The 13,183-nt window shown below is 37.3% G+C and overlaps 1 protein-coding gene across 1 annotated transcript in view; it reads right to left on the reverse strand.

Moving 5' to 3' along the window:
- The window catches only part of LOC150092589 (1-phosphatidylinositol 4,5-bisphosphate phosphodiesterase delta-4-like), a 324,472-nt gene that overhangs the window by 106,036 nt on the left and 205,253 nt on the right, over positions 1-13,183 (reverse strand). Inside the window, exons 13-14 of the mRNA XM_090414401.1 lie at positions 8,543-8,653; positions 4,235-4,328 (exon numbers count right to left, since the gene is read on the reverse strand). Of these exons, the coding sequence (XP_090270527.1) occupies positions 4,235-4,328; positions 8,543-8,653 (205 nt within the window). The remainder of the gene's footprint in view (positions 1-4,234; positions 4,329-8,542; positions 8,654-13,183) is intronic.

Here is a 13,183-nt window from a genome sequence, read left to right on the forward strand (position 1 = left end):
TGCAAAGAAATTGTCAATGACTCTCTTACGTGGTTATTTAACTTAAGTTTGAACTCTGGTATGGTCCCTAGGGAGTGGAAGGAAGGCAAAGTAGTTCCTTCGCACAAAGGTGGCTCTAAAACTGGTCTGTAGTTAATTACAGGCCAATCACCATCTCGGAAGTGGTGGTAAAAGTATTGGAAAAGTTGGTTAAAGACAAAATTCAAGAATGGGTGGATCAAGATATGATACTCTATAGGGGCTAACATGGTTTTGTTAAAGATCGATCCTGCCTTAGCAATTTATTAACTTTTTATAATAGAATGACATCTGAGTTGGACAAAGGAAATGGTTACACAGTAGTACTTCTGGATTTTGTTAAGGCTTTCGATAAGACACCCCATGGAATACATTGTGCAAATTGGGGAAGATGGGGATGGATATTAAACTGGTGATATAGATAAGAGAATGGCTCAGGGAGAGATACCAGAAAGTGGTGTATGGAGGAGCAGAGTCCAGGATGAGGCAGGTGACCAGTGGTGTGCCTCAGGGCTCTGTGCTTGGACCATTATTGTTTAATTTGTACATAAATGATATAGGAAATGGCTTAAAGGGAGATATTCAGTTGTTTGCTGATGATGCAAAGTTGGGTAGTACAATAAAAAATCAAGCTGATGTTGAAATTTTGCAGGATGATTTAAATAAGCTGGCAAAATGGGCAAATGGTAATGGATGTCAGTTCAATGGAAAAATGTAAAGTTATGCATTTTGGGATTAAAAGATTACTAGCTATGTACTACATTGATGGAACGGTATTCCAAGAGATTGAAGAGGCTAGGAACTTAGGGGTGTTGGTGATAGGAAGATGAAGTTCAGGGAACACATTGCTAAGTTGTCCAAGATTGCACATAGCATTACTTGGTTATTGAGGAACACACTAACATCCAGAGATAAAGAGGTTATTATTCCCCTTATAAGGCACTGATACTTCCACATTTGGATTACTGTACTTAAGTCTGGACACCTGGATTCCTTGGAGATGAGGAGGTCATGGAGAGGGTTCAGAGGAGAGTGACTAAGTTTGTGAGTGATGTAAAAAATGCTCCCTACATTGACAGATTGAGAACTTGTGGATTGCAGAGGTTGGTTGATAGGTGGAGAAGAGGGGATATGACAGAAATATTTAAATTACTAAAAGGTTTTCATAAGATTGATGCAGGGAAAATGTTTCAGCTGTGTGATAGTGATGGAAGAACAAGAGGTCATCCCTGGAAATTAAGGAAAAAGCGTGGTTAACAAGGGTGTGAGAACGTGGTTTTTCACTGGGAGGGTGGTGAATGAGTGGAATGCATTGCCTGACTTAGTTATGAGTTCTTCATCTGTAAATGAATTCAAGAAGAAATATGATAGATATTGTTTTGATAGTTTCGGTCTCCTGCGATGAGGTCTACTGACTCCATGGAGATACCCGTAATAATAATAATAATAATAACCTATCAAACGCTTTTCCAAAATCTAAGAATATCACTGTATATGATTCTCCCTTATCTAACAAACTCATCAGCCTATCATAAAATGCAAGTAAATTATTAAAACAGGACCTATCCTTCACAAATCCATGCTGATCTTCATAGAGAATGCTATGTCCATCAACCCAATTCTGTATTCTATTCCTTACCAATTTCTCCAACACCTTGATCACAACTACAGTTATACAGACTGGCCTATAGTTTGAGACTTCTGTCTTAGAACCATGCACCCATGCTTGTGGAATGGTACTATTTTGCCATTTTTCCACTCATTAGGAACCCTACCCACTGCAAGACTTTCATTAAATAACCAGGTCAAGGGTATAACCAACTATGGTGCACATTCCTTAAGAATATGTAGTGATATGTCATCCATTTCAACAGCCTTATTGACATCTAACCCAACCAACATCTGATACACCTCTGTTTCTTTCACTTCCAATTCTCCTAATATTTGCCTCTGTTTTATATACTGTATTGTATTGGATAATTTATACCAGTATGATATACGCTGATAAAGTATCATTAAATAATTCCACTATATCCTTTACAGCTGTTAGTCTACTGCCATGACTATCCACCAATGTTAGTCTGCCAAAATAATTCTTCTTCTTGCTTGCCATGTAGCAGAAAAATTCCCTTGAGTTAACCTTGGTCTGACCAGCCAATCTCCTCTCATACTGTACCTTTTCTTTCCTTACCATGTTCGTCACCTTTCTAGCCTGCACCTTATACTCTTCATGGGTCTAATCACCACCAACTGTCTTGTACCTCCTCCATAACATTTTCTTTTCCAGCACAACTTGCTTGATTTTGCTGTTCATCCATTTCACTTCCTCTCTATTTACTCGCTTAACCCTTGGTATACATTCATACATTGCTTTTGTCAGATACTGGCTTGTGAGTTTCCATGCATTGTCAACATCTTTTCCACTCAGCTCATCTACCAAACATATTAATGCTAATTGGTTGCAGAGCTTCCTATAAGCACCTGCTTTATACTTCCACGTGTATCCATTTTTGGCAGTGACCTTTTCTTGTTTCATCACTTCCCAAACAAGTTCTTCAGGATCACTCTTACCAACTGGTGGCATTGTCAACACCTAATTAACAACTACATCTTGTGAAGTTATCACCAAATCCAAAACATTAAAGTCTGTAGTTGCTTCAATCATGTGCTGCTTAAGTTAGTTATCTCTCAGAAATTCCACAAACTCACTTTCCTTGTTCCCATACACTATCTCTTCCTTCCAATCTATATTCCTGTAATTAAAGACTTCCAGCAGGATCACCTTCTTTTTACATGCCCAACTAATTTGCTAATCATTTCACAATCAGTATTCTCTGCATTACCTGGTCTATAACAGCATCCTATCAGATATACTAAACTGTTTATTTCAACTTTGCACCACATAGATTCAAAATCTGTGCATGTACCATCAACTTCCACTCTTTGTGGACACAAGTTCCCTGCAATCATTAGCATTCCTCCTCCTCCTCTTTTCACATCTCTATCCTTCCTGAAAATTATATATCCTTCTAATTTTATTCCAGACATCACATCCTTCTCAGACAATCAAATTTCGCTTATTCTGATTACTTTCTGATTACTACCATCTCAACCAATGCTACAAACTCAGCTGTGTTCTTTCAAATGCTCCTTACATTTGTGTATAAACATAAAATTCGCTGTGTGTTTGAGGTTCCTACCAGTACCAATATTCTCTATTCTAGCTGCTATACCACACCTCTCGCTTTGGTTTGACCACTCCCATTTCCCTGATCCTGATTGTGATTTCCATTCTTACTTGTCTCATCCTTACCTTTATGCATTCTATCACCTTGTGTTGCTGCAACCATATCTTCAATCTCATATCCACCTTTCCCTGCTGTACAGTCTGTTGTATAAATCTCTTCCATATAATGCCTTTATCAAAAAAACCATGTGTGGACTACACAAATTTAGTTAACTGGGGAGAAAGCTTGGAAAGGGACCAATGGAGAAGAACTAAGGAAATATTAAGCTTCTGAAATATAGCTATGAGAACAACATGAAGGAATGTAATATATGGATATCAGAGATGATACACTAAAATGTGTAAGTTGGTGCAAGACCACATATTTCACAAAACTGAAAAATAGCAATGGCCTGTGTAGTTCACTGAAAGTGGCATTTGCTTTCTCTGTGCTAGGCTGCCAAAAAAAGGGCTAAGTCCAACTCTGGTTTTAGAAAAGAGGAACTTTTTCTAAGCCCTTCTTTGACCGGTTTCTTAGTTAGTAGATCTCTGGCATGGTCAAGCAGGGTTTTTCCCCTGCTGGAAACTCAGATTTTTCATCCTGTAAACTCAAGAAAATCAACTGTAGAACCCATATTATTTCAGATAATAACATATTCTGTGAGGGTTACAGATCATGAGATGGCAGCACTTGTTTGCCAGTCTCTTCATCGAATGCCACTTATAATTAGTGATAGTCCAGATATCACTAATTATCATGTGGGTCAGCTATCACTGATTGGCGACTGGTGGAGATCGAACTGCCTACTCGGTATCCAAAAGATAGGGGGCTATAACAGCCTCACCTACTCCCTATAAGGAAATAAAAAGCATCAGCTGATAGCTGATATAATAACAAGAATATAAATATAATGAATTAAAATTATATACCCATTTTGATACTAGATGTATTGTGTGCAACTAGTAATGAGAATGGTGGGAACAACTTACCAGTTTCCAAACTGTCTTCAAAGGAACTGAATTTTGTAGTTTTGAGGTAGTTAACAAGATCAGATAATTCTTTTGCTATTTTACACTTTGGAATCTAAAGGAAAGCAGATCCATGTTAGAAAAAAATGCACAAACATGCATCTAATAGGAACATACATGGAGACATGGCAATAATCTGAAACTCACTATGCTATTATGTTCATCTCTACAATATAATAAGTTCAGAATAGAACAGATGCTCAACTAAAAATTTGTTATATTTATACACTGAGTTTCCAAAACCTAATGACGAACACTATTTCTGAAGATTACAACTGCAAAGTCACACGGGTTGCCTTGTGGCAATTTGTATATGTGACAATTTCGAATAGAAAACGGATACACATTTTAAATTGCATGCAAACGGGCCATGTAGTAGCACTCAACAGGATAAAAAGAAAAGGCTATGGTAAGCAAATTGTGTTTGAAGGAAAATCCTTATTGGAAAGCTTGAAAAATTAGAATTATTGAAGAAGAATGAGATGTAGAATTACTGATATTGCTAGAGAGTGTGGAATCTCACATAGTGTTGTATCCAGGCAGTATTTCAAACCAATGGAATGAATGCATTCCAGATGTTTGCTAAGAGGACAAACTCACTCACTCATGGAGCATGAAGATAGATTTTTGGTTATAGCAGCAAAACATAATTAATGCACCACAACAGCAAATTGGCTCTATTCAAATACAAGTACATGGATACTCAACAAATTGTGACAAGATGTCTGTAACAAAGCACCTGAGTGCTGAGTGGAGACCACCAGAAGAGGGGCATTCGAAAAAAAGTTGCTTGGAGAAGTCAAAATTAAAGACAATGCTGATTTGTTTCTATGATTCCAAAGGCATTATCCACAAAGAATTCATTCTGCCTGGCCAAATGGTCAATGGTGAGTTTTATCTTGAAGTTTTGAAGCAATTGATAGCGAGAATTCATTGTGTATAGCATGAATATCGTGATGCAGGCAGCTGGTCACTTTTGCATGATAATGCACCATCTCATCATTCGAACATTGTGAGACAGTTTTTCAGCAAAAACCAAGTTAGTGTGTTGGATCACTCACCATAGTCACCTGATTTAGCACCCTGTGACTTCTTTCTCTTCCCCCCAACTTGATTTGCCGATGAAAGGAAAGCAATAAGACACCATTGAAACATTCAAGCGGCAGTAACTATGACCCTCAACAGTATCCCAAAAACCGATATAAAAAACTCATTTAAGGAATTAATTGACCATGCCAAACACTGCATCGAAGCTGAGGGAGAGTATATTGATTGAAATAAATGACTTGAATAATTATAATTGGCCTGTGTTTTATTTTCTATCAAAAGTTTGGTTTCTTTTTGGACAGAGGGTGTAATACTCCCATACACTAGAAACCAAAAGACCTATACTAAATATATGCCATGGGCTAGGATCAAGAGCAATCTGTTGATATCTTTCTTAAAGAGATGGAGGTTGTTGGAGGAATACTTCATGAGGAAGGATCTTTCACAGAACAGACACAGAAGGAATAAAAGACATCCACCATCATCCCTAGATCCCATATATCCTTTACCTTCTCAAGGATATCACAAACCACTGTGTACTCTGCATCCCATCTTTGCTTCCTGAATTTTAAAATTCTTTCGCTTTGCAACAATGACCTGGCAACTCCACTCATTTGCTGTCTATACAAGTCTTCTTGTAAAGCCATAACATCTTTGCTCTACTCCTCGCAGTTCATCTAAACTTTTTATATGGCAAACTGAATATCACCATTCAAACCTTTTCCAAGAGCATCAACATACAAGTTAAAAGAAATGGCTCCAAAACAGACCCTTGGGACCACAGCACACTAGTGATTTTCCTCTTCCAGGATATTGTCCCCCCCTCCACCCATACACAATTTATTGTTACCTATCAGGCAACCAGCCTATCTTCAATTCAACATGCTAATCTATTATCCAGTACCATTCATTCCAATTTAATTATCAACTTTTCATGTTTACAAAAGATGTTTACAAAATCTACATGTACCACTGTGTGTGTGTTCCCTTGTTCAATGCATTTGTCACTTTTTTTTTTTTTTTTTTTTTTAATAAGGCAGATTGCTAAATCTGCATGATGTCATATTCACAAGGAAGAAATTTAAGAATTGTTTATCTCAACTATATTCTCTGCAGTGGTTATTATTTTGCCATTTTCACCAACCAATATCATCCTTCTATAATCATCTTTCTTCTACTGGCCACATATCTTAGGAGCTATTTGGGATTTTTTTTTTTTTTTTTTTTTTTTTTTTTTTTTTTTTTTGTCCTCATTAGCTAACTGCTACTCATACTGCACTTTTACTCACCTGTCTTTGTATTCCTCTTACAATTCATTATTACCATCAGTTGCATTATTACTACTCATTTTCATAACGTCTTCTTCAAGAATGCATACCTAACCTTTTCATTCTATCCAATTCACACCTACTTTATTCAATCCAGATTCTTGTAATACATTTAGACACGGCCTTTGCTAGATAGTTCTTGAGTTGGACACAAGCAGGCCATTAGCTCATTTTCATCCAATTCCTAACTCCATGATATTGTCACAAACTATCTCTCAAGTTTTTCATAACCACCACTCTTATAGTTCCAAATATATTCCTTTCTCACAGAAATCATCATGGCTGATCACCACTCAGGTGATAACTTCATGGCTGTTCTCACTAAACGGAGGCAGATCAAACACCCCCATTTAGAATAACATCTTCTAATGGGATAATCAAATTCAACAGATGGTATACAAGGATCAATACTCTTGATCCTGATGTGTGCCTCTGTTACATACTACCTAAGGCAGTTTTCTCTCCAAAACTTGAGAAACTGAGTCTCTTTCCCTCCAAATGCCATCTCTTCATTCCAATCTACTACTATAATGCAAATCATTCCCTTCTTATTTGATAGGATAATTTATCTATACCATTCCAAGTCAATAGCGACATCCAACTAAATATTTCATCATTCCACCTCTAACTCACACCATACTTCCTCAAAACTAGTTACTTCACCCTTGCATCACCCCAATGGATGGGTGTAACTCACAGCACTTCCCTCACCATTTCTGCTCTGTCTATCTTCATGAAAATCCTAATATCCTTCCATATCTACTCCTGCCATGTGTTATTCTCTTCTGACCATGCCTCACTTATTTGAGCAAAACTCGATTAATGCAACGATTTCATTCCCCTTATTTCAGATACTTTGGCATTCATAAAAATATATAATAGTTCATATAATATAATACACGAATTTATAATAAAGCAATATAATAATAACCAATATTAATATTGGTTATGCAATAGTAACAATAATAATAATAACAGTAATAATATACACTAGTAATAATAAATATAATAAACCAATTTAGGGTGGCGCATATTTTTGAATAGCTCTAATGTTCCCAAGTCACCAATTCAATAATTAGAACTCATAAATGAAAAATAAATTGATTTCATGACACTTAAGTAAAATCTGCTAATCTGCAAGTAAAACTAATATTTCACTCGCAGACTCTGACAAAACCCTTTAGTATCTAACAACATACAGCATAAGGTGTGCAATGAACATTAGGCTGCTGCTATGAATTATGCACATTGAATGTTAGGATACTGCTTTTAATGCTTGTGTGCTATTAGAAATAAGGTATGAAAAAAATATATTAGATAAATATATTTAAAAACCAGTACTTGTACTGTATAACTGGAGTCAAGTTGATTAAAGTCCACATGATGCAATTAGAAAGATCAGAAGCATGATACATAAGCAAGAACATAAAAGTGCTTTTCCCCCTTAAATTCATAATAGCACACTTTCCACTATATATTTCCACTTGAGTGTCAATAAAGTTACATTAAAAATTCTTGCATAAATGTGGAATACTATCCTAACAGTTATAACCTTAAATTTGAGTTGATTCCTATATTTTTTATTTTTTCTTATGCTTCTGGATTATTACAAAATATTCTTTTACAGGAATGGAGAAAAAATATCAATGTGACCATGCAAATCAAATAATATCTTGAAATATCTTAACCCATCAGAATTGAAATATAGTCCCATTACTACTGAAAAATAGTATTGCTAAAAAATCATAGCATTTGCTTCACAAAGTGAAGTATATTATTACCATCTTGAATCTCAGTTTTCAAGCAAAAACTTTCTGTTTGGCTTTCCTAGTTTCAAACTATCAATCTTCATTAAACTACTTTAAATTTGAACTAAGAAAATAAATGTACTTACTGATTGAGTTTCATGTCCAGAAAATTCACACTTTGCCTCTTCTTCCTCCTCCTCCTCTTCTTCTAAATCAGTTTGATCATCTTCTGAACAGTCCTCACTTTGTTTCTTACTCTGGACACAGAAAGAGTTAATACAGTTAATTAATGCTATATTCAACAATACATTTTTCATGCCACATTAGTTACAGCATTTGTTTGAAGGGCATCATCTGAGACACTAAGAATCACAAAGTAAAAAAAAAAAAAAAATTACAAGAAAGTAAAAAAAAAAGACATGTTGAAAAATATGTTATATTAAGTTATCTCTAATATGTTTTTGATGTATGGCCCAAATAGACAATTTCATCATTAAGAAACAAGTCTGAGATAATTTTGTTGAGATTTAAACCCAGAATCATTATAACACATTATTAATTTAAGATCAAAAACCAACCAAATTCACAAGGTAACTGAAAGTAGACCTATTATGCAATAAAAATCCCCCCACCCCACCCCTGAAGCTACACTAAAATACAAAAGTGACTATGCACAGAATATTGAAGAAAGAAATGGAAGGGTGGTTTCTGGAGATGATAATAATTTATTGGGTCATGGATAGTGGAAAATAGGATAAGTATAAACTGCATGAAAGAGGACACTAAGAAAGAATTCTGGAAGAAGAAGACACTTTAGAGGCAGGACAAAAGGAATAATAACAATAATAATAATCAGTTGCATGAAGTATAAAGTGCAGGTGGACAGCAAAAGTGCAGTACAAGCAAAAATAACCAAATCAGGCCAAGAAAAATCCTCAGGAGTTTTCTTCAATATGTGGCACGTAGAAAGAAGAATGATAATGGTAATTCTTGTAGATAAACTTATATGTTGGTTATACACAGTTTTAAATATTTCAGGAAATGAAAACGTATTCTAGAATATTAATTAAAAAACTTTAATCAATACCTTTCTATATTTTGGCAATGTTACATTGCCATCTTCAGAGATCACATGACTATTATATGTGCACACAGGCACTTACACTAAGCAAATGAGACTGAAGAATGCAACTGAAGTCGGTTCTAGAGTTCAAAAGGTGCTCCTTAGTGGGTTAAATTGGGTTGTCTTGGTTGTTGGGTTGATGCTCTTAGGTTGCAAGCTTCTCAAATTTGGGGCAATTTCATGCACCCAAATTTGTTGAGGTTTGGGAAGTTTTTAGAGCTGAGGCTGATTCCAGGAATAATCTTTCATATTTATATTTGCTGTGGTATAGTAAAGTGGCTTTCTTCCAGCTTATTCTGTGGTGGATATCTAGTGCATGGTCAGCAAGTCCTGAGTGGCTGTATAGGTGAAACTGGATGTAGACTTTGTGTTCAGATATCCTGATATTAGTTGTCCTGCCTGTTTGGTCATAGTAGGATAGTTTATAATTGCGGAGAGCAAGGATTATGAATGATATTCTGGCTGAAATGTGTGAGGAGATGGGAGTACAGTTTGTTAATGTGTGGAATGAGTTTGAGGGACGAAGTGAGCTGTATGGGAGCGATGGACTGCATTTGAGTGGTTATGGTGTGAGTCGCTTGGAGAGACTGCTGCTGGAAGGTAGAGAAGTGAATAGAGAGAATGAATCAGATCAAGAGGGGAGTGATGTGGAAGAGCAGGAGAGTAAGACAGGAGAGATTGAAGGAGTGGAAATGAATGTGGAAGTGAGTGGTATGAGTATAGATAATGAGAGAATGGGTGTGCAAGAGGAGCAGGGAAACGGGGAGGCTCAGGGTGGACAGGGATACACAGCATGAGAAAGGTGGATGCTCCAAGAGGAGGTGAGAGAATGTGTAGGCAGGAAAGTAATGGGATGATCAGGGATCAAAAGGAAACAGATGGAATTGCAAAGGGTTCTAAAATGAAGAAGCAGAAAGGGAAATGGCCCCAGTCCAGCATGGAGAGATCACATCGAGTGAGTGGTATCAGTGGAACTAGCTGTAGATCCAGAAATGAGTTGTTGTGTTTGTATACCAATGCTAGAAGTATAAGAAACAAGGCGGATGAAATGGTTGCACTAATTGCGTCTGTGCACCCAGAGATTGTCGGAATAAGTGAGACATGGTTAGATGAGGATGACATCCTGACAGGAATAGAGATGGAAAGGTATGATGTGTTTCGTGAGGATAGAAGGGGTAAAAAGGGAGGGGGAGTGCTATTGATGATAGAGAAAGAGTTATGTCCATACAAGGTAGAGATGCAAGGGGGAAATGGGGCCAGTGGTTTTGAGGCAGTATGGTGTGAGATAGAGGTGAATAGAATCAAATACTTGGTGGGATGTTGTTATAGACCTGGTAATGTGGATGGTGGTGATAGTGAAATGTATAGTCAAATAAGCCAAGCAAATAAGAAAAGGGTGATCATTATGGGTGATTTTAATTATGGCAATATAGACTGGAATGAAGAAATAGCAACTGGAAGTAAAGAAAATGAGTTTCTTGAGTTTTTGAGGGATAACTACCTCAGACAGTATGTAACAGAGGGCACAAGAGGATTAAGGGTCTTGGATTTGGTCATCTCATCGGAGGATGTAATTATCAATGAGGTATCAAATCATCCACCAATTGGCGAAAGTGACCATGAGGTGATTACTTGGGTGGTTGCCAGCAGTGCAAGGACCCCTGTGAAAAAAGGGTATATGTGGAACTACAAGGGGGGTGATTATGAAGAGCTCAGGAGACAGCTTGCAGGTGTAGCATGGAATGAGGAGTTAGCTGGAAAAGAGATCAATGCAGCTTGGGGGATTTTCAAAAAATATTTAGTGGATGCAATGTCTAAATGTATACCACGGGTGAGAAGGTTAAATAAGTTAGGTGTGAGATGGATGAATAAAGAGATTAAGCATGCAATACAGAGAAAAAGGGCATTGTGGAGGCAGCATAAGAGAAGTGGAAGTAACCAATTTCATGAGTTCTACAAAGACCAGGCAAGGAGAGTGACTTGGTTGGTGAGAGTAGCTAAAGAGAGGTATGAACAGCAGTTAGCTAATGAAGCTAAAAAGAATCCTAGGGAGTTCTTTCGATATGTAGCCAGCAAAAGAAAGAATGATTATGGAAGGATGACATTGATTGGAGGAAATGGTATAAAGACAGCTGTTGCAGAATGTGTGGTGGAGATACTTAATGAGCAGTTCATAAAGATCTTTCAATCTTGTGAATGTGACTTCATGGAGAGATTAAGAGCAGTTGATGATGGGGAGGAGAGACTGACTGTAAGTGAGCAAGAGGTGTTTGGGGAGTTGAGTAAACTAGATGTAAATAAGGCTGTGGGACTTGATAATATATCACCACGTATTCTGAAGGAATGTGCCAGAGAGTTGACACCTGCCTTGACATATTTTTTTAATACGAGTCTTGCACTTGGTCAAGTCCCTAAAGAGTGGAAGGAGGGCAAGATTGTGCCACTTCATAAAGGAGGTGATCGAACTCAAGCATCAAACTATAGGCCTATCTGTGTGTCGGGTGTTGTGGTTAAGTTGTTGGAGAAGCTTGTGAGAGCTAGAATCCAGAGTTGGGTTGACAACAATGGTATAATCTTTGATGGACAGCATGGATTTGCTAAAGGGAGGTCGTGTTTTAGTAATCTACTTACTTATTACAATAAAGTGACTGCTTCCTTGGACAGAGGAGAAGGATACACAGTAATATACTTGGATTTCGCAAAAGCTTTTGATAGAGTGCCTCATGATAAGTTGACAGTCAAACTAGAGCAGATGGGGTTGGATATTAGATTAGTGCATTGGATTGGAGACTGGCTATCTGATAGGTATCAACAAGTTGTGTATGGGGGTGCAATATCCAGGAAAAGGAAAGTCACTAGTGGAGTGCCTCAGGGATCTGTTTTAGGGCCATTACTATTTAACTTGTATATTAATGATATTGGCGAAGATTTGGATGGAGATATTCAGTTGTTTGCAGATGATGCAAAGTTGGGAAGAACCATAAAGAGTAGTGAAGATGTTGTGGCCTTGCAAGAAGACTTGAATAAATTGAGTGATTGGGCAAGCAAATGGGGGTGTGAGTTCAATGTTGCAAAATGTAAGGTTTTAAAATTTGGAAAACAAAGATGGGATGCAGAATTTATGCTTGGTAAGAATATATTGTTGGAAGTAGAGGAAATAAGAGATCTGGGAGTGATAGTGGATAAGGATCTAAAATTTAGGGGTCACATCGCCAAAATTGTGAAGACAACACAAAGACTTCTGGGAATGATGAGGAGGACACTGACGTGTAGAAGTAGGGAGATTCTTGTTCCATTGTATAAGGCTTTGATTAGGCCACACATGGACTATTGTGCCCAGATTTGGTCACCTGGTTTTCAGAAGGATGAGGAGATGTTGGAAAGGGTCCAAAGGCGACTGACTAAGGTAGTTTCTGACCTCTGGAATGTCGAGTATGAGGAAAGATTGAAAAGATGTAATTTGCAGAGACTAGTGGAGAGAAGGAAGAGGGGAGATATGATAGAGACCTACAAGTTGGTAAGGGGTTGCTATAGGATCAATGGTGGAGAAGTTCTACAGCGAATAGTGGGAGATCAGGGGAGAACCAGAGGTCATCCCTGGAAACTGTATAAAGAGGGTGTGAGTAGGGGAGTGAGAGGCAGGTTTTTTTCGTGCAGAGTTGTG

This window comes from Typopeltis vanoorti, chromosome 25 (genome assembly GCF_054136105.1).
Source record: "Typopeltis vanoorti isolate ZY-2024b chromosome 25, IOZ_Tvanoo_1.0, whole genome shotgun sequence".
NCBI classification, from domain to species: domain Eukaryota; kingdom Metazoa; phylum Arthropoda; class Arachnida; order Uropygi; family Thelyphonidae; genus Typopeltis; species Typopeltis vanoorti.